The sequence below is a fragment of the Nicotiana tabacum genome, chromosome 3 (genome assembly GCF_000715075.1).
Source record: "Nicotiana tabacum cultivar K326 chromosome 3, ASM71507v2, whole genome shotgun sequence".
NCBI lineage: Eukaryota > Viridiplantae > Streptophyta > Magnoliopsida > Solanales > Solanaceae > Nicotiana > Nicotiana tabacum.
Genome location: NC_134082.1, coordinates 200,656,377 through 200,679,712, shown reverse-complemented (window position 1 = coordinate 200,679,712; position 23,336 = coordinate 200,656,377). Strand labels below are relative to the sequence as shown.

The window sequence follows — 23,336 nt, the reverse complement described above, 5'->3', positions numbered from 1 at the left end:
GGCGCGTAGCTCGAAAGCTTAAATATGATATTCTGTGAAACACGATAAGTTTTGATTATAAATGAGTTAATTGACTTTGGTTAACGTTTTGGGTAAACGGACCCGGACCCGTGATTTGACAGTCTCGGAGGGTCCGTAGAAAAAAATATGGGACTTGGGCGTATGCCCGGAATCGAATTCCGAGGTCCCAAGCCCGAGAAATGAATTTTCAAAGAAAATTATTTTCTGAAATTGTTTAAAGAAATTTGATTAGAACATGATAGTATCGAGCCCGTATTTTGGTTCCGGTGCCTGGTACAAGTCTTATATATGGTTTAAGTCATCTCTGTAAAGTTTGGTTGAAAACGGACGTCGTTTGACGTGATTCGGACCTAAATTGCTAAATTTGATACTTGATGAAGTTTGAGAAAAAGTTCTTGATTTTGAGGTTTGCTTCATTGTTATTGAGGTTATTTTGGCAATTTGATCGCACAGATAAGTTCGTATGATGTTGTTGAGTTAGTACGTGTGCTTGGTTTGGAGTTCCGAGTGCTCGGGTGAGTTTCGAGTAGGTTCCGGGATGCCTTAGGCTTAGAAAGTCAGATGTTGCATGTTCAGGAAGTTGCAGGTCTCTGAACCCTCTAGTGCGGTCCACAAGAAATCGCGTGCAACCGCGGAGGGGCCAGCACGGCCGCGGTCACTTTGTGCGGAGTGCAGTGGAGGATGTGCGGCCGCAGTCGCCTTTGTGCGGTCCACACAAGGTGTTGAACTGCAGGTCTTCAGGGAGGCCTGTGCGGCCGCGGTCCATTTGATGCGGTCCGCACAGGGGGTCTGAGAGGGGTATAAATAAACGGGAATTTCAGTTATTTTTCACTTTTCAAAACCTCAAAAACATAAGAGGCGATTTTTCAAACAACCTTTCTTCTCCAAAACGTTGGTAAGTGATTTCTAACTCACTTTCTTCACTCCTTGACATCTTTTAACATGATTTCAACTTCAAATCAAAGATTTTCATGGGAAAATTGAGTATTTTGGGTAAAACCTAGGTTTTTCTAAAATTGGGGATTTGGACCTCAATTTGAGGTCCAATTTCAAAATACATTATATATTAGATTCGTGGGAAAATGGGTAATCGGGTTTTGGTTCGAACCTCAGGTTTTGACCATGTGGGCCCGGGGGAGATTTTGACTTTTTAGGTAAAACTTTTGAAAACTCATTTTCATGCATTGGGGTTGATTCATTTAGCGTTTATTGATGTAATTAAGTAATTTGTGACTAGATACGAGCGAATTGGCGGTGGAATCAAGGGGTAAAGCTATAATTGAAACTTGAGTTGTGTTCGAGGCATCGAGGTAAGTGTATGGTCTAACCCTAGCTTGAGGGAGTAGGAGTTGTGTCCTATTTGCTATTTGTTTCTTGTCGAGTACGACGTATAGGCATGGTGGCGAGTATCTATGCGTTGGTGTCAAGCATGACCGTGAGTCTTATCTTGTGATTTTCATGATATGTTGTATTATTCATGCCTTGGTGACGATTTCTATTTGTTGTGTAATGTTGTGGAAAGAGTTGTGACCTATGAACATTGAGGAGTGTTGACTCCAATTGTAACGAATTGTGAAAGTATAAGTGATAATCGAAACTCTAGAACATTGGCTCGAGTTGTGAAGTGAATTGTGAAGTAAAAGTGAGAAAGATAAGAGACCATTATGTTACCCCTTGCCGGGGTATTGTTGAGTCGAGGTTCCCTTGCATTGTGTTCTTAATTGATATTATAGACGTTTAGGATGATGATTCTTCGTGTTAGGTGTTGTAACAAATTTGGTTATAGTTGGGTAGTTAGGTGTTGTAACAAGTTTAGTTATAGCTGAGGTAGTTAGATGTTGAAACTAGTTGAGTTATAGTTTCGTTATGGATGTTTCTCCCTTTCCGAGACGTATATACTTGTACAATTGAGTTCCCTTGCCGAGACGTATATACTTGTACAATTGAGTTCCCTTGCCGGGATAGTGTAGTCTATTATTGATCCCTTCCCGGGACGGTTAATTATAATTATTGTTGACTGTGTATTTGGAACGGGTTGCGCGAGGCAACATTATTAGATATTATATTGGATCGGGTTGCACGCTGTAACAGTTATATATGTGGACCGGGTTGCACGCCGCAATAGATATTATATTGGATCGGGTTGCACGCCGCAACAGTTATATATGTGGATCGGGTTGCACACCGCAACAGATATTATATTGGATTGGGTTGCGCGCCGCAATAATTATATATGTGGATCGGGTTACACGCCATAACAGATATTATATTGGATCGGGTTGCACGTCACAACAGTATTGTTATCGTATTGATTGTAGACATCGAGTGTTCTTCCATACTTTATTAAGTTTCTGATAGAATTGATATGTTTCCCCGGAGCATGTTTTCCCCTCCCTTTAAAACTGTTGTACCTGTTTATATTTTTGTTGTATATTATATAACTGCACAGGTTTATCTGGAGTCTAGTCCTAGCCTCGTCACTACCTCTCCGGGGTTAGGCCAGACACTTACCAGCACATGGGGTTGGTTATGCTGATACTACACTCTGCACTCTGTGCAAATACCGGAGCGGCACTTGATCAGCAGCAATAGCTCGGGAGCCAGCCTTCAGCCCACCGAGATACCGAGGTAGCCTTGCAGGCGTCCGCAGGCCCGACGTCTCCTCTATCTTGTTATATATTCTGTTATCTCAAGTATTTGAGACAAACAGTGTTATATTTCTTTCAAACGGTTGTATTTAGTACTCTTAGTAGTCCGTGGAGGTTGTGACACTAGGTTCTGGGTAGAAGCATGTATTGACTTTCGAAACATTCTGGTTTTATATTTATTTAAGACTTCCATTTAATCTCATATTCCACTGTTATTTAACTGTTTATTTCCTTGTTAATATAAGATGTAAAAAGGATTAAAACAGAAGTGTTAAAGATTTTTAAGTTCGTGGCTTGCCTAGCTTCTACGAGTAGGCGTCATCACGACTCCCGAGGGTGGAAAATCCGGGTCATGACATTTCTTTTCGAAAGGTTTTCAAACCCAATTTCTCTCTTTCTTACTAATCAACAAAAATCTCTATTTCTTATCAATACAATCAAGACGAAATTCGAAATATTGCTCTACAATCAAGTTGTGGGTAAGTTTTGAATCTTGTTTTCTTTCTTTCTAAAATTTTTATTATATGTGACATGTATATGATACATCAATACCCAAAAAAATATTCGATACAATACTAATATAATTATAATATGATTATAACAATTTTTTTGTGTAAAGTTGTGATTGAAACTTGAATAAAATGAAGACCATAATTTTATCTCAATGTTTCAGAAATTTATTGCGATTGTATTATAATTGTATATGTATCATAATTGTTGCAAGAATTGTATTACTAATGTACGATAAGTATATATTCATTATATATAGTTACGAGCAGTTGTGAGTTCGTGACGAATTTCACAGTTTGTATCACAAATATATGATAATTGTATATCAATTTATTAGTATTGTATCAGGTATTATTTTGGTATTAATGTACCAGATACAAGTATGATACAATTGTGATACAAGTATGATACAATTATATTTTAGGCATTGGTGAATCTGATACAATTATCATATAATTTTGAATATTTTTAATAATATAAAGCTGTCGGTAATGGTAGAAAAAGAGAAGATGAAAATTCTGGGCGTAGATTAAGGGATTTTGATGTAAAAATGAAAGAGAAGAGGAGAGGAGGAAAAAGGAAAGGATACAATTGAATTCCTTTATTGAAGGCACTAATAATGGGGTGGGAGTCTTTTAAGGAGCAACCTACATAATTTGTAAGAAAAACCTTTAAAACTACAAAATATAGAAAATATAAGTAAATAAGTTTCTAATATAATATAACTCGGTAAAAATCTCAATATAATAGTTATACGCATATTATACTTTTAAAATCAATGATACCATTAAGTAGCAATAAAAATTTTCATCTACTTTTTCTCCTTGATGTTATTATGATTATCCTAAAAACAAAAGGTTAAGTGTCACGACCCAAATTCCATATTAGGTCGTGATGGTGCCCAACACCGTTGTTAGGCAAGCTAACACCAATCAACTAGTAAATCCTCGTTTAAATAATTAGTAATGATAACTTTCCTTATTGATAAAGAAATTAGGAGTTTAAAATTTAAGCATAATTAAATGGAAGTAATAAATACGAATTGAAATCATGAAAGTAAACCAAAAATCATAAGTATACTAATGTGTGTGCCAAGACCTAGTGTCACAAGTGTGTGGGCAATCTAGTAGAATATATAAAATCATACTTTCCTACTGTCTGGAAAAAAAAATAGACAGGAAAATAAAGACATAAGAGAGACTCCAGCTGCTGCAGAACGGCTCAAAAGGCCATCTCACCGGGAAGTCTCAAGCTGAGGAGTCAAATCTACGCGCCGGAATGATGGCTAGATGAACTTGCCTCAAAGCCTGTACAATCAAGTACAGAAGTGTAGCGTGAGGACATAAAAATATGTAGCCAGTAAGTATGTCGCCTAACCTCGAAGAAGTAGTGACGAGGGGTCAACTCAGTCACTTATTAGGGCCAACAATATAAAACTATGAAGTTCAATATTTTAAATCACAATGAATGTAGATAACAACGAGCTCAAACAAGAATGATACTAAAAATCCTTTCATCAAATTTAAGAAAAATCAAGGCACTTCTTTATTTAAAACAAGTGACCTTTCAAGCAAAAATCATATGAATTATAAAGAGTTTCGGTTCTACTATAACACACAAATATTACCGAGGATGTTCGGCCCGATCCAACATAAAATTAAACTATGTACTGCCGAGGGTCGAACAGCCCGAATCATAGATACATCTATTAACCTACCGAGGCGAACGACCCGTTCCCATAAGAGTAGTGGAAATAATTACCCCACTCGCAGAATATACTCGCGGCACGGTTAAATATAAATATAACAAAATGTTTCCTCAATTCTTTAAAAATAATAATTTATTTGAAATCATGAAATCCTCAACTTAGTTCCGTTCAATGCAATTCAACAAATATATTCATACGTCGGTACCCACAAAGCATGGTGTAAGCCTAGAACAACCCGGATATAGCAAGAATAGTAGCTACGTACGAACTCTCGTCACTTCGTGCATACGTAACCCCCACAATTAATCATATATTAATTAAGTTCACCTATGAGAAAATTTCCCTCTTACAAGGTTAGAAAAGCGACTTACCTCGTTTCGAGCCTACTTCCAACTCAAGAATGCGCTCAAACCCTCAAATTAGAGCCGAACAATCCGAAACTATTCAAATAGTGCAAAAACCAATCATTATATGTTCAAAAGTTCATATCCTAATTATTAAAGTGATTTCCCAACCCCAAAGGCAAGATTCCTAAAATTCACCCCTGGACCCACGTGCCTGGGTTCGGAAAATTTTCGAAGGGGGTTATTAGTCATAACTTAAGGAACATAAATATATGATTATCACTAAGTTTCATGATCAATTTCGTGGTAAAAATCTCATTCTTGCCAAACCCTAGGTTTTCCTCTAATCTCATGATTTTCACTAATCTTTGCGTGTTAATCTACCTAAAATCAGAGTATTTAACTCACATATAGTAGGAATTACTTACCTCCAAAAGCTTAGTGAAAAACCCCTCTCAAGAAGCTCTAAAATCGCCCAACAATGGAGTGAAATGAGCCAAAAACATCTAAGGCCCGTATTAAATAAAGGCCACTGCCTTCAGTGATTTCCGCACCTGCGGTCATGGGCCGTACCTGCGCCCTCGCATCTGCGAACAATGGTCCGCTTTTGCGGAATTCTCTGGACCGGCTGGGGCCACTTCTGCACAAGGCCCACTGCTTCTGTGGAGAAGGGGCCGCATCTGGGGGTTCTAGGCTGCCCACCCTTGGCCACATCTGCGAGTCAAGGCCCGCACCTGTGAGCTCGCACTTGCGGCTTATTAACTGCAGGTGCGGTTATGACAGAAGCTGGGGCTTCAGCTCTTGCTCAGAATTTTCAACTTAGTCCGAGCCTCGTTTAATTGATGCACGGGTACCACGAAGCCCTGCCCGAACATACCCACAAGTTTGGAATGATAAAATGGACTCGCTCGAACCCTCGGAACGCCGGAAACAACATTAAAACCAAGAATCGCACCCTAAAACCAATTGAATCAAATATATGAACTTCAAGTTCTCCAATTTATTTCCAATGTGCCGAAATATACTTATAATACTCGAAGTGACACCAAATTTTGCGTGCAAGTCTTAAATGACATTACGGAACTATTCTAGGTCTCAGAATCTCGTTCAGACCTCGATATCATCAAAACCCGCTCTAAACCAAATTTAAAGAACTTCTAAAAATCTTCAAGAACCAACTTTCACTATTATGCGTCAAAACACTCCTGGATCAATCAAAACCCAATTCGAACATACGCCCAAGTACGAAATTATCATACGAACTTGTTGGTACTGTCACATCCCGATTCCGAGGTCGTTTACTACAAATGTTGATCGAAGTCAAATTTGGCTTTTTAAGCCAACCTTAAGGAACCAAGTGTTCCGATTTCAACCCAAACTCTTCCAAATCCCGAACCAACCATCCCCGTAAGTCATAAATCAATAAAAAAAAAGTGCGAAAAGTCTTATTTAGGGGAACGAGATTTTAAAAAGTAAAACGATCAGTCGGGTCGTTATATTAAGTAACAAAGAGAATTTGATATAGGCTTTGTTCATTTAAGTTTACAGCTAAACATCTACTTCATCCATTCCAATATATGTGAACATGTTTGACTGAGCACGGAGTTTAAGAAAAAATGAAGACTTTTGAAATTTGTGGTCCTAAACAAGTAAAAAATGGGCCCACAGTATTTGTGTGGTTATAAAGCTTCTCATTAAGGGTAGAATTGTAAGTTTAAGCTAAATTGTTTCCAAATTTAGAAAAGGTTCTTTTTTTTTGGAACGGACCAAAAAGGAAATAGGTTCACATAAATTGGAATAAAGGGAGTGTATATATATAAGTGAGTTTAGAAAAGATGATGTGGCATATCTCTTTAAACACATTTATCTTTTTTCTCTTTCTTTTTTTTTTGAATTTTCTTCTTTTTCTTTTAGTCTTTTCATTCAATCCAACTTATAAAAAGGCACAATGTCTATTAAAGAAATATTAATGATGACCGTTTGTTTTCCCCTATTTTTTTATTGTGTTTTTTGTTACACCATACTTCTTCCGGTCCAAAATAAGTGATTTTTTTTGTTATTTTCACACATATTAAGAAATTCACATTCTAATATTAATTAGAAATAAAATTGACCATATTAACCTTTATTGTCTCTTCACATAAACACTCCTAACACATACTCCAACATTAATTACTCCAAGGGTAATGTAGGAAAAAAATAATTAATTTATTCTTGAAATCTGTAAAATTCACTTATTTTGGACCATAAAAAAAAAGTCAAAAAATTACTTATTTTGGACCGGAGGAAGTAGTTATTATGGTTTTGATGGGTTGTGTCCTTTTTATGTTCTTCCTTTTTAAAGTTTTGTTTCATTTTCATATTTTTAGATCTTCCTCCATGCTAATGTAAAGGTGATCGATGTGAAGAGGTAGGCAAAGAGTTTATTTTGTAACTTTTGTTATTTAACTTTTTGTAAGATTTTTCTTATAAATTTTGTTGAATCTTCAAGTCTTTGCCTATTCATCTTATGTTATATATCCTAATATTTGGGGTTGTTTAACAGGAATACATACGAAATTTTAGAGGGATGAAACTGTTCACATATATTTATTCCTACAGATTGTCAATCAAAAGTTGTGATCTTCCTCTGCCATGGAGTGCAATAATATCTCAATGGAAGGTCATCATCTCAATATAACGAATCTTATTTTATTTCCTTTTTGCGTTGTAATCACTATATGTACCTGAATTACTACAACCAATATGAGATATATAAAATGTAATCGATTTACTTTTGCTTGTGTATTATAATATTTCTTGAATATTTTGTGTCTTGTATTTGATCAAATATCAACTTCATTTGGTAACTAATTGTTTTGCAAATTGTACTTTTTGTGTATAATTTTGTGGGTATTTTAAATTGGATTAGATTTATGTCTCTTTTTGTGTATTATAGTATTTTCTTGGTTTTTGTCTTATTTTTCAGGTATATGAAATTTAGTCAAATTTATTTATTTCTTTTCAATTTATGGTGTTTATATTTGAATTCTTGTGTTTACGTTACCACAGTTGAATCAAATGAGAAAATCTGTCACGACCCGGATTTTCCAACCTCGGGGGTCGTGATGACGCCTACTAATGGGAGTTAGGCAAGCCAAACCTTAACTACTTGCTACACATCCATATTGTTTCATTTTAACAAACACAAGGCGATAACATGATAACAGCGGAACTTTAAATAATTTAGCGGAAATCAACAATTAAATATCTTAATTCTACGTCTATTACAACTTTTAAACCTCAAATGCCCAAAACCTGGTGTCACAGTGTCACAGACTATCTAAGATTTCTACATACAAGGTCTGAAGAAATAACAGTACGATGTTTCCGAATAAGAGAGAATGAAACAGGAAGTAGAGATAGAGGGAGACGCCAGGGCCTGCAGACGCTTGCAGTCTACCTTGGGTCTTCGGGTGGACTGGAGAAAGCACTCCAACTACGGTCCGAAAGCTGCTCCTGGATCTGCATACAGTGCAGAGTGTAGTATTAGCACAACCGACCCCATGTGCTGGTAAGTGTCTAGCCTAACCTCGGCGAATTAGTGACGAGGCTAGGACCAGACTACCAAATAAACCTGTGCAGTTCAAATGTATATACAGCGGAAAAGAATACAGAAAATAACCAGTCAATGTGTGAGAGGGAAACATGTTGTGGGGAGATAACAGTTCCGAATAGAAAACATCAAGTAAGGAAAGAAACCACATCTCGAATATCAACAAAGAATCAAAAATCAACAATTTGCACGGCATCACCCTTTGTGCTTTTACTCTCGTCCTCTCCAAAGCAATTTTATAATAAAAGTATGCACGATATCACCCTTCGTGCTTTTACTTTCGTCCTCACCAAAATAATCATATAATAAAGATGTGCACGGCACCACCCTTCGTGCTTTTACTCTCTTTCCTCACCATATAATCAATGAAAATCGGTATGGAATGGTACATCGTACGGCACAGCATCACCCTTCGTGCTTTACACTCTCTCCTCACAATAGCAAACAATGTACGACATCACTCTTCGTGCTTTAACACTCTTCCTCACCCAAACAACAATCACAAGAAAAGAGGCAAAGGAATAAACAAAATAGTAATAGAGATCCCGCCAAGGGAACAACAGTTAAACAATTAAATCCCAGCAAGGGAACAACAGTTAAACAATTAAATCCCGGCAAGGGAACAACATCAATAATCGCAACATTCTGGCAAGGGAGATAATCAACAAAGCAATAATATCCCGGGAAGGGAACAATTTAATAACTCTTTCTCTTTCTTTCACTTTTATTTCATAACTCACTTTACCACTTGAGCCAATGCTCCAAAGGGTTCAATCATCTCATATACTTTCACAATTCATAATATAACTTGAGCCAATGCTCCTCAATGTTCAAGGTTACAATTCCTTCCATAAACTTTCCACAACAATTAGAAATCATCATCAAGGCATGAAAGATACAACGAGATCAAGATCTTCAAAATTTAAAGACTCACGGTCATGCTAGACACCAACGTATAGATACTCGTTACCATGCATATACGTCGTACTCAACAATTATCACGTAGTAAATAAGACTCAACTCCTAATCCCTCAAGTTAAGGTTAGACCAAACACTTACCTCGATGCCTCGAACACAACTATCAATTATAGCTTTACCCCTCGATTCAACCGCCAATTCGCTCGTATCTAGTCACAATTTTTTTATTACATCAATAAACGCTAAATGAATCAATTTGAATGCATGAAAATGAGTTTTCCAAAGTTTTATCCAAAAAGTCAAAATCGCCCCCGGGCCCACATGGTCAAAACCTGAGATTCGAACCAAAACCCGATTACACATTCCCCCACGAACTCAAATATATAATTTGTTTTGAAATCGGACCTCAAATCGAGGTCCAAATCCCCAATTTTTGAAAAACCTAGGTTCTACTTAAAACACCCAATTTCCTCCATGAAAATAATTGATTTGAAGTTGAAATCATGTTAAAAGATGTTAATGATTGAAGAAAACTAGTTAAACACGACTTTCAATTGATTTGGAGAAGAAAGGTTGTTTGAAAAATCGCCTCTTATATTTTTGGGGTTTTTGCAAAATAACTGAAAATCTCGTCTATTTATACCCCTCTCAGACCCCCTGTGCAGACCGCACAAAATGGACTGCGGCCGCACAGGCCTTCCTGAGGTACTGCGGTCCAGTGCCTTGTGCGGACCGCACGAAATGGACTGCGACCGCACAAGCCTCCACCGCGCACCGCACGAAACCGACCGCGGACCGCACTGGCCCCCTTCCGCGGTCGCACACGTTTTTGTGCGGACCGCACTGGCGGGTTCAAAGACCTGCAACTTCTGGTTTTAAGTATAAAACATCCCGAACCTACCCAAAACTCACCCGAGCCCTCGGAACACCAAACCAAGTGTGCATACTAACTCAAAAACATCATATGGATCTACTCGTGTAATCAAATCATCAAAATAACATCATGAACATCAAATTAAATCTCGAGATCAATTAAATTTTCTCAAAACTTCTTTAAACATAAATTTTGCAATTCCAGTCCGAATCACGTCATATGACATCCGTTTTCACCAAATTCCACAGAAATGTCTTAAATCATATATAAGACCTGTACCGGGCGCCGGAACCAAAATATGGGCCCGATACCATCATGTTCTAATCAAATTTCATTTCAAATTTCTTTAAACAATTCTAGAAAACAATTTCCTTTGAAAATTCATTCCTCGGGCTTGGGACCTCGGAATTCGATTCCGGGCATACACTCAAGTCCTATATTTTCCTACGGACCCTCCGGAACCGTCAAATCACGGGTCCGGGTCCGTTTACCCAAAACGTTAACCGAAGTCAAATTTGCTCATTTTATAATAAAAACTTATCATTTTTCACAATTATCATATTTAAGCTTTCCGGCTATGCGCTCGGACCGCACACGCAAATCGAAATGACTCTAAATGAGATTTTGAAGGCCTAAGAATACAAAAATTCGTTTTAAACAAGTGATTGACCAAAATCAGAGGGAAAAAGACCGGAAAAAAGCTCAAGCTCAGGCTGGTAAAGGCAAGACTGAGGAAAAAAGATGAGTTTGACTCCTGAGTGTTATTATTTTAACTATTACAAACCTACTGATGAGATATCATTATGAATGGAAAAGGCCCCAAGTCATATTGTCGTTAGAGGAAGCTACTAGATTGAAATGTCAAAATATTGGAGCATTTTTTGGTTCATCTATATGTTGAGTTAGAAGATGATAAACTGAAAATTTGTTTTGTCTTATGGATTTTCTCTCCGCTCGATGTATATTGACTCTTGCTCTTTTCTAAGGTAGTCACATTTATACAATATTCTTCCGATGGATTTTTTGATAAAATATCGTTCATCATTTTCCTCATTTTTTCATTCATGGGCTATTGCATGGCAGCTTCAAAGTGGAATTTGGAAAGACTAAAATGTTATTTATTTTTTCCCTCCCTTTTTGTGTGCCTTTTCTTCTATTTTGTATTAATATAATTCTTAATCAATATTACTTTTCTAATCATAATTCTTAACTAAAAACCATGTGCTCTGGTCTTTTTGCCATTTTAAAGCCTAAGTGTCAATTATTACTACTCCAACTTCTCATACTTCTTATCAATGCGTATGCAGTAAAAATAATCCTTCAAGTTTTCAACGACATGTCGAAAATAACTCTTAGTGATGGAGTTCTTTATTAGTGCTACTCGACCTTTCCCATTCTAAAGCCCAAAAGTATCCATTGCTATTATTCCAGCTTTTCATATTCTTTCTTAATGCAATAAGAAAAGTGTTTTAATTTCCAACAACAGGTAACAAAGTGGAGTAGTAATTTTTAGTGGTGGAATCTATTCCATAATATGGAAAGGTACATTCTCTTGCTATTTCATTTTTATTCATTGTGATTTAGTTTATTTTTGATTTTTTTATAAAAACAAGAAATTTAATCTGAATGCAAATAAATCAAGTTTTAATATACATACATATATTTTAAATATGTTATATAGCGAGAATTAATTACTTCTAAGATTATATGTAAAAATATTTGATTGTCTAACATCAATGTAAACTGCTCTAATTCTAATGAAAAATCAATATTATGTGTTATTTAATCAATTCATAGAATTCAATTTTTGTATGCATATATTTGAAACATTCCATCTTTTCCGTTTCGACTAAATTCACACACAAAAAAAGTAGTCATTCTATAAATTCATTTATGTTTTTTAAAACCAAGTGAGTACGATTCCCTATATATATATATATATATATATATATATATATATATATATATATATATATATATATAATGACTTGCTTTTTCTAAAGCCAAGAAACCTATTTATCTCTTTTTTCCTTTTTTAGTCTTTTCTCTCATTTTTGCTGTCAAATACTCTACTTTTTTCCAGCCATTTGAAGTCATAAGTTTCACTCAATTAATATGATAACTGAAAAAACTTCACTACTTAATTACATGGAAGTTAAAATTGTACCTAATATATCACCTTAAATGTCTTATGTAACCGATACTATATTAATCCTTCAGACTCAAATACATCCTTATTAATCTTTGCATTGCTGAATTTGTGGGATGAGTCCTTGCCTTCCTATAATAGTGAGGTAAACAAAGAGTCAAACCGCTGAAAGTGATGAGTCCGTTTTTTGTATTTAATTTTGAGTATTTAATTACTTATCCATTAAACTCCCATGACTCCCTCAATGTACTACATTTCTCTTAAACCTACTAAGAGGAGCACTATTTCAATTTGCATTTCTGAATATGGTGGATGTTCTTCTATGTTATCCTTTCATGTCAATAATGCAATAGCAGCGAAGTTTTTGAGAAGAAGGCATTAGGAAAGAATCTTACCATTCAAATTGTAGTAGTATCATTTTAATTTTATGTTTTGTTTTCTTTTTTTGTTGATAAAATTATTAGTTTTGTTCTTTAACTATTCTAGCAGTCTTCATGTCAACAAACTCTTTTTATTCTTTTTCTTTTTCCGATTTCATGCAACGGATCTTTTTTTTTTTCTTTTTTTGGTTTCTTTTACTTCTAATACTAGATCGACATACTAATAGAGTACGTTGTTGCGATGGTAGGGCTCTAAGTTGTGATGGGTATATCACTGCTTAAAGTTCTATTGAGAGATACTAATTACCTGCATATATGAAGATTTCATTACTAATGCGAGATCTTATAAGAAAAATAATAATTGGCGAGTACTACATTAATTAGCAGTTTGATTAATATATAAAGGTTTTTATCTTCATTTCTTTTGATATACTTAAGATGTAAATCATATATACTGTTGACATATATATGATCCAACATTTTCAAAGATGTCCAAAAACATAAACAAAACAATTTTATACATTCTTCCGGGTTGCTTACAATACATAATAATGCCTTAGGTTTTTGAAGTTTAATTTATAAATGCCCTATTATAGTTAAAAGTTGTAAAACAAAAGAATTCACTTTTCATTAAAAGTTCTTTAGCGGATTATTAAGATGTAAATATTATATAGAATATTGTTGGCAAAAATGCTTTAGTTGATTATCTGTAGATGAGCAGAACTTTATATATATATTAAATTTTTTTTGCCTATTTTTGGCTAATTTTGCAAAGTATTACTATTGCTTTAGTGTTACAACTATTATCTTTACTTTCCTCTATTGCACATATCCATGGTTGAAAAACATGCAACTCTCCATTTGAAGAACGGCTTAGCCTTGCTTGAGAATGATGAAAATATTTCTGTCAGTTAGTTTAATCAAACATGCACAAATTTGCGTGTTCATGGAAAGTTCTTTGGCTTCTTACAATAATAGAATGTTAATCAAACTTTTTAAATATTGAATAAGCAACAAAAAATTAATTTTCTACTCAAAGATGTTAAATTGAGTGACATTTGCTTATGAATTTGAGTGTCTTACATGAGATATTTGTATGGGTCAAAATTTAGCAACTCGATAACTGCAGATAAGTCGTGCCACGGACGGGGTCGACCACAGCATTATAACGAAGGGGTCGCCTTGCAATTGTAACGGTAGGACTGATTTAGAAAAGGACACCAGGAATATTCCCTTGAATATTCTTTATATTGTACTTTTTAGGGTTTCTTGGGAACATCCCTTATAAATAGTAAGAGATAGACAACAAAAAGGTGCTTCACTTTTTGATAAGAGCACATTGTAAAGGTTGACTAAAAAGAATATACAAAAGTTGTTTTGTTCACTCAAGCACACATTGTTTAATCTTTGTTCACAAGAACCAAAGATTCCATATTCATCTTCATTTCTCACCTTTCAACGTCATTGACAGAAGAAAGGAACATCTCAATTATACAATAATTGGGTGGTAGATCCTTTCTTATTATGCTTATTGCCATTATTTATATTTATTACATGTTCATGTTATCATATTTATTGTCAATCATTGATTATTAAAACAGTTGTTTAATGCTCTTGAACATTGTGCATCTCGCGAATATTTTGCTGTATTTGATCTAGAATTTATTAAGTTCAACTAAGATTCTTCCTTTAATTCATCATTAATTGGTTTAACTAAAAGGTTTCACACTTTTTTGGTGAAACAATATTGATGATTGTGTACTATCTCGTAGTTTGTAGTAATTTAAAATAATCTAAAAAATTCTTACTCAGTTTGAGTAGCTATTGATTATTTGATTAGTTTTCGATTTGCCTGTAATTTTCCTTTCAACCATGTATTGTTCCTTCCCTGCTAGGAGGGTTGTTTCCACTACCGTGTGGTTCAGTCAAATGATAAAGAAAGGAAACGTCTTTTACCGTTTAGATTATACATATCAGAAATAATGTGGCCCGATTTTACTTACACAGTTAGATTTGTCTTTAGGAATGAAATTTTGAGAAATATAAAATACGAAAAGAGGCAGATGCAGTCCTAAAATTACATTTCTATCCATACGATCACAGTGTATAGAGAGAAAGAGATTGTGCTGAAATAAATATATATCGTTCATTGTTTAGAAATGTCTATATCTATTTGAGTTTTATATTTTATTAAAATAAATTTTACAACCGCGCAAAGCGCAGACAAATTTACTAGTTGAGTAATATTTTAGCTTCATTTTTTATTCTTTTAGCTTTTCATTTGGGATAGAGCTCGCCAATTAATTAAGAGTAAGGGAGAGGAAGAAGAGAACTAATAGAAGGAAGGTCTATTATTATCTTTAAAGAGTTCGTATATTTCAAATTAAAGCCAAAATATTACGCCGGGCCTCAGCGGATACACTTCTTCATTGTCCAGACCCAACATCGTCAACCTTACTCAGTATATACTGCCTAATACACGTGAAGTGCCATTGATATTAAGAATTCGTCGGAAAAATCTCATCGAAGTTGATAAAACAATTGCACTGGAAACATTAGGAGCTGACAAGAAATAACTCCACTGCAAAATATCGATATCCTAGTTTTTGAGAGCTGGGAAAGCAGGTCGCCGCATACTTTCCCATAAAGAATAACATGGGATGGGATGACTCGAATTCGGTGAGTTTTACGCAACGGTTGGGATGTAGAAATACCAAGAGACAGACTAATTATATAAAAATGGAGAATGGGTTTTTTGCTTTGGTTTTGGAATGATCTGAAGAAAGGAAACATAAAAATCTACTATAGAATTTTGGGTGTAATACGTCAAAATCAACCTCTCCTATACGTCAATAAGAGTTATCTGTCATCATAAAAATAGTATAATAACATCAGGAATCGTCTAAAATATAGCAAAATAAATTTTTTTTCATTTTTTAAGAACTTTAAGAGTAGGTCCCACTGGGATTCGAACCCAGGTCGCTGGATTCAAAGTCCAGAGTGCTAACCACTACACCATGGAACCACTAATCTGACATGCAACGTACCATTTTCTGACTTGATGTTAACGTACCAGTAATTAAGAGAGAACACTAATTCGAAAGACTATTCGGGTACCCACTGCGCGTGTACGTATTCTATTGAGTACTTTTGGTTGCTTTATGCTTATTAATTGTAAAGAACTTAAAGTGAAAATTGTTATGAAATAAAAGCAATTTAGTAAAACATGAACAAGAAATAGAGATAGAGAGAATGAAGAGATTTTCTTCTTCAATTGTGTGTGTTTTCCTATCTATTATAAGGCCTTTATATAGGCATAAAAAGTGAAGAAAATATGTCATGGAATATGTCATTGAACATACAAATTATGTCATTGAATATGTCATTAAGCATTTTAGATGAAGATCATGGAAGAAGAGTAGACATCCACCATAATGTGATATTCATCATAACACTCCCCCTTGGATGTCTATAGATAATGTGCCTTGTTAAAAACTCTATAAAAAAATATTGGGATGTACATAGTTATTTATGATATGCATTGCTTACTGCCTCATTAAAAACCTTACCAGGAAAACCCAGTGGGACAAAACCTTGGTTAAGGAAAAGAGTGCAGCGTATAGTTACTCCCCTGATGAAAAATCACTTAATGTCTCGAAGACGACGCATTCCAATCTTATATATCAGCTTTTCAAATATTGAGGTTGGTAATGCCTTAGTGAACAGATCAGCCAAATTATCACTTGAACGAACTTGTTGTACATCTATTTCACCATTCTTCTGAAGATCATGAGTGAAAAAGAATTTTGGTGAAATGTGTTTTGTTCTATATCCTTTGATATATCCTCCTTTCAATTGAGCTATGCATGCAGCATAGTCTACATACAATATTGTTGGAATATTCTCTTTCGAAGAAAAACCACATGTTTGCTGAATGTGTTGAGTTATAGATCTTAACCAAACGCATTCTCGACTTGCTTCGTGAATGGCTATTATCTCTGCATGATTTGAAGAAGTAACAACCATAGTTTGTTTTGTCGAACGCCATGATATGGCTGTACCTCCACTTGTAAATAAATAGCCTATCTGAGATCGACCTTTGTGTGGATCAGACAAATATCCTGCATCTGCATAACCAATCAATGATGGCTTGGATTCGTTTGAATAAAATAAACTCATATCAATAGTCCCTTAGAGGTATCTGAATATATGTTTAATACCATTCCAGTGTCTTTGTGTTGGCGAAGTACTAAATCTTGCCAATAAACTTACTGAGAAAGCTATATCTGGTCGGGAATTATTGGCAAGATACATTAATGCCCCAATTGCACTAAGATATGGTACTTCGGCACCAAGAAGCTCTTCATCATTTTCATGAGGTCGGAATGGATCTTTCTTTATATCAAGTGATCTCACAACCATCGGGGTACTCAATGGATGTGCTTTATCCATATAGAATCGCTTTAAAATCTTTTCGGTGTATGTTGATTGATGGACAAATATTCCATCTTTCATATACTCAATTTGTAGACCAAGACAAAATTTTGTCTTTCCAAGATCTTTCATTTCAAATTCTTTCTTCAAACAGTCTACTGTTTTTGGAAGCTCCCTCGGAGTTCCAATGATATTTAAATCATCAACATACACAGCGATTATAACAAATTCAGATCCAGACCTTTTTATAAAGACACAAGGACAAATTGGATCATTTTTGTACCCTTCTTTCAACAGGTATTCACTCAGGAGATTATACCACATACGACCTGATTGTTTCAATCCGTATAAAGATTTCTGAAGCTTTATTGAACAAGTTTCTCGAAAAATTTTATATGATTCTGGCACTTTAAATCCCTCAGGTACTTTCATAAAAATTTCGTTGTCTAATGATCCATACAAATAGGCTGTAACAACATCCATTAGATGCATATCAAGTTTTTCTTGCACTGCCATATTTATGAGATACCTGAAGGTGATAGCATCCACTACAGGAGAATATGTATCCATATAATCAATTCCAGGCCTTTGGGAAAACCCTTGTGCCACAAGTCGTGCTCTATATCTAACGACTTCATTTTTATCATTTTGTTTCCGCACAAAAACCCATTTATACCCTACTGGCTTTATGCCTTCAGGTGTTCGAACTATGGGTCCGAAGACTTCACGTTTTCCAAGTGAAGTTAACTCTGTCTGGATAGCGTCTTTCCATTTTGGCCAATCATTTCTCTGTCTACATTCATTGACAGATTTTGATTCAAGATCCTCATCTTGTTGCATTATTTCAACAACAACATTATAAGCAAAAATGTTATCGATAACAACATTATTTCGGTTCCATCTTTTCCCGGTTGAGACGTAACTTATTGATATCTCTTCATTTTCATTATTTTCAGGTACCTGGACCTCCCCTAAGGTCTTATCATTTGTTACGTCTTAGGGCTCTTCTTGAGCCACTACCTCCGTGTTATGTTCACTTTGATCATTTGCTCATTTTCTTCTTCGAGGATTTTTATCTTTAGAACCGATTGGTCTACCACATTTCAAGCATGGCTTAGACTCATTTTCTTTAATTAATTGTCCTGCCGGGATATCAACTCGAATTGGTGCATTAGCAGCTGGAATATGTGACTTGGTTACCCTTGGTAGGTCAGTGAATGCATCTGACAATTAATTTGCAATATTTTGCATATGAATAATCTTTTGAACCTCTTGTTCACATTGATTTGTTCGAGGATATAAATGAGACAGTGATAATGCATTCCAATCTATATTCTTTTTCAGCTGCTTATTTTCTCCCCCTAATGTTGGATATACTGATTCATCAAAATGGCAATCAGAAAATCTTGCCGTAAATAAATCTCCAGTCATCGGCTCTAGATATTTTATAATTGAAGCAGATTCATATCCAACATATATCCCCAACCTTCTTTGAGGACCCATCTTTGTGCGTTGTGGTGGAGCAATTGGAACATATATCGCACAACCAAAGATCCTAAGATGGGAAATATTTGGCTCCTAACCAAAAGCCAATTGCAATGGGGAGACTTTATGATAACTTGTGGGCCTTATCCGCACAAGTGATGTTGCGTGCAAAATAGCATGACCCCATACTGAAATGGGAAGTTTTGTTCTCATAAGCATTGGTCTAGCAATTAATTGGAGGCGTTTGATCAATGATTCTGCTAGACCGTTTTGTGTATGAACATGAGCAACCGGATGCTCAATTGTTATCCCAGTTGAAATACAATAATCATTAAAGGCTTGGGATGTAAACTCACCAGCATTATCAAGACGGATTGTCTTAATTGCATAATCTGGAAATTGTGCTCTTAGCTTTATTATTTGAGCCAACAATCTCGCAAATGCCATATTGCGAGTTGATAGTAAGCACACATGTGACCATCTTGTAGATGCATCTATCAAAACCATATAATATTTGAATGGTTTACATGGAGGGTGAATGAGCCCACATATATCACCTTGTATACGTTCCAGAAATGCAGGGGATTCCATCCTAACTTTAATAGTTGATGGTCTAATAATTAATTTTCCTTGAGAACATGCAGCACAAGAGAATTCCTTAAATTGAAGAATTTTCTGATTCTTCATTGCATGTCCATGTGAATTCTCAATTATTTTACGCATCATATTAGAACCAGGATGGCCCAACCGGTCATGCCAAATAATAAAATTATCTTGATTAGTAAACTTCTTGTTTACTACGGCATGTGTTTCAATCCTGCTAATACTTGTGTAGTATAAGCCGGAGGAAAAAGCGGGTAACATTTCAAGCACATATTTCTTACCGGACGTTATTGTAGTAATATAAAGATATTCAATCTTTTCATCATTTGTAGTCTCAATATGATAGCCATTTTGGCGAATATCTTTGAAACTTAATAAGTTTCTTTGAGATTTACTACAATATAGTGCTTCATCAATAGCCAAATTTGTTCCTCCTGGTAGTAATAAATTGGCTCTTCCAGAACCTTCAATTAATCTTGTACTACCGGATATTGTATTAACATTCGCTTCTTTCATTACCAAATAAGAGAAATATCTCTTATCTTTTAAAATAGTGTGTGTGTTGTAGCACTATCCAGAAGACATATATCATCTTTATTAATCTTGAGTCCAACTGAAAACTGTGGAATTTTCATATTCTCAATAAAATATGGCTCAACTTAGCTGGAGTTAAGAATAAAATTAGAGCTTCGTGCTGATAACGTGTTATGAAATAAAAGTAATTTAGTAAAACATGAACAAGAAATAGAGATAGAGAGAATGAAGAGATTTTCTTCTTCAATTGTGTGTGTTTTCCTATCTATTACAAGGCCTTTATATAGGCAAAAAAGTGAAGAAAATATGTCATGGAATATGTCATTGAACATACAAATTATGTCATTGAATATGTCATTAAGCATTTTAGATGAAGATCATGGAAGAAGAGTAGGCATCCACCATAATCTGATATTAATCATAACAAAAATTACTTTTAGAGTTTTTGAAAATATAAAAGAAGATCTGAATGTGTGATATAGTAATATGTTAAACCATATAGAGGAGCGAATGAAGTGCATATAAAACTTTCAAATAAATTATTACAAACTTCATTATAGCCAGAGAACGTATTATATCATATATCATACAATATTGCCTGACAAAGGGCCACTTGGCCTTAGAGAAGATAATGTCATCTGATTGCGCTTCTCTTTCACGTAAATAAAGAGATAGGGTAATTTATTACTTTATGCAGTTGGAGGGTTTTAGCTCTATCTCTACGTCCAAGATATTCCCACTTATAACCTTATAAAAATTCATGTTCGACCGGCACATAGCTAATTAAGAACTTGATATTAGTCCTCAACCTCAAGTTGCCCCTCCTAAAATGACACTCAACTAATTATCATAAACGTGAACAAAATAATGAGTGATTAATTTTTTGAAAAGTAAACAGAAATGAAAGGGAAAGCAAATTAACCCTGTGAAATGGCTTTGTCATGATTCCGTCTGAAATTTCACTAGTTCAATCATTGGCTGCGAATTCTGACTTTTAAAGGCCCTTAATCATCAAGGCCAATTACAATCAGCTAAGTTAATAGATGTGCGTATTCATCTAACATTTAGAGAAAGTTTAATTGATTTAGTTACCAGTGGTAAAGCTGTGATTTTTATTTTTTGAAGTCAGCGGGAAAGTTGGAGAACTGAAGAAAAAGTTACTGTAATAGCTTTAACAGCAGAGTTTTTCACTTCTAATAGTATCAACTATAGTATACAACTATACATATACGCTCGTATTAGTAAAGTACTTTTAACAGAATTTACAATCCTACTGACAAAACTTTATTGCAAAAATTTTTGTAAAGAAAAGAAGAGAGTTAAAGGCTGGTTGGGTTGGGGGGTTGGGGCTGGACCTCATCAATTATCCTTGCTCTTGGCAGAGTTCAAGTTTTCAGGCGCTTTGACCTTTCTATTGCGTAAGTGCATGTTGACATAGAAGTTGAGGAACAAGAAAAGAATGGCAGCGTTGAGGACAGAGTTGAAAACCCATGCCCCAATTCCGTTACACCCACCACGTTTCATGAAATGAAGCAACAGCACCCCAACATGACATACAATGTTACATCCCAGCAACACAATCTGACAGCCTGCGACAAATGGGAAGCACGCGCTTGGCAATCCAATCGCCGTCCAAAATCTGTATCCATACACCATAGAATATGATAACGTCGTTAATAGTATCGCTAGCACTTGAAAAGACTGCGAGAATTCTAGCCAAAGGAAGGACATAAATATGAGAATGGAGTTATTAAATAGTTGAAAAACGGAGAGTTTTCGACGTTGGAGTATGGTAAAGAAAGTACGTAGAATATGGAGAAAACGAGAAAGATAAAAGATATAGGACCAGAAGAACACGCGGCCAGAAGGGCGCGTGCCAAGAGGAAAACAAAGGAGCCACTGAAATGGGGTGGTCTTGTAACGGCGCCAGAACCACCGGGTGTCGCGGATTTCAGCAGCGGCGGAGAGGAGGATTCCAGTGAAGATGGTGAGGGAGATTAGGACCATGGAGAGGGAGTGGACGGCGGGGATTGGGCCGAGAGGGAGAGGACGGCGGTGGCGGAAGAGAAGGATAAGGAGGAGGTGGAGAAAGAGGGAGAAGACAATATAAGCTGCGATGGAGGTGAAGAGGAAAGACCACGTGTTGCCCCATGATTGGCTGTGAGACCAACGAAAATTTACAATAGTAGGGTGCTCGGAGAGGTAATAACTAAGATTCCCAATCATCGTAAATGCAATAATCAACTTAAAAATACTACGTAATTAGAAGGCAGAAAGTTGAGATTGCGTAAATCCACTGCAAACGTTGTACTTAATACTTTTTCTGGGGCTTTTTGAGTGAAAGGTTTGGTGGAAAATGCTGGTATGGTTCTGAAACTTGTGCTCTTATATAAATCAGAAGAAGCAAGTTTTTTTCGATACAGTTAAAGATAGTTTTTTTCCTCTTTATGATAATGTTGTTTTGGATATGCCATTTTGTTGTTCGTATAAACGTAGTCAATAACCCTAAGTTAGTTCGAAATATTTTCCTGACGCGTATGTCGCTCGATGCTAATTGATAGTGACAGTCCTTGCACCTTTCGCACTACACTATTATTACCACAATTTAAAAATAAAAAAAGTATTCACTTCTACCTGTATAATAATTGCATCAGAAAGGGTTCATTATGACACGTTTTAAACCTTTTGTTCCCTCTAAATGCAAATTTCTTTTATTCCTCAGTTATTGGCCACCCAAAATATTTAATTTTGACAATTTCGACGAAACTCTCTGTGTATCGGTTGAAAAAAGACCTGACACTTGGACTAACATTAAAGTGATAGGGCATAACACGTGAACTATTAACAAGGTGACAGGTGACATTTCCAATTAGACGAGTTAAAGAATTAAAAAGGTACGGGAGTGTAACGATCCGATCGATCGTTTTGAGCATTTGCACTTCGCTCAGTAGTTTACGGGTATGAGTAGCTCCGTATGATGTATTATGACTTATGTGAATCGTCAGTTTTGGTTTTCATGTTATTCGAAATTGATTTGGAAGAATGGTTCTCAACTAGGAAGCAATAAATTGGAAAAATTGACCAAGTTTGACTTTTTAGTATTTGACCTCAGATTGGAATTTTGATGGTTTCG

The 23,336-nt window shown here is 35.5% G+C and overlaps 1 protein-coding gene and 1 non-coding gene across 2 annotated transcripts; both read right to left on the bottom strand.

Moving 5' to 3' along the window:
• Positions 1-16,100: 16,100 nt before the first annotated feature.
• Positions 16,101-16,172, bottom strand: TRNAQ-UUG (transfer RNA glutamine (anticodon UUG)). The gene has a single exon. It is a non-coding gene; the product is annotated as a tRNA-Gln (tRNA).
• Positions 16,173-21,349: 5,177 nt separating this feature from the next.
• LOC107777462 (fatty acid elongase 3-like) lies at positions 21,350-22,626 on the bottom strand. The gene has a single exon (XM_016597488.2). The coding sequence runs from the start codon at positions 22,427-22,429 to the stop codon at positions 21,563-21,565; it is 867 nt and encodes a 288-aa protein (XP_016452974.1). The 5' UTR covers positions 22,430-22,626; the 3' UTR covers positions 21,350-21,562.
• Positions 22,627-23,336: the final 710 nt, after the last annotated feature.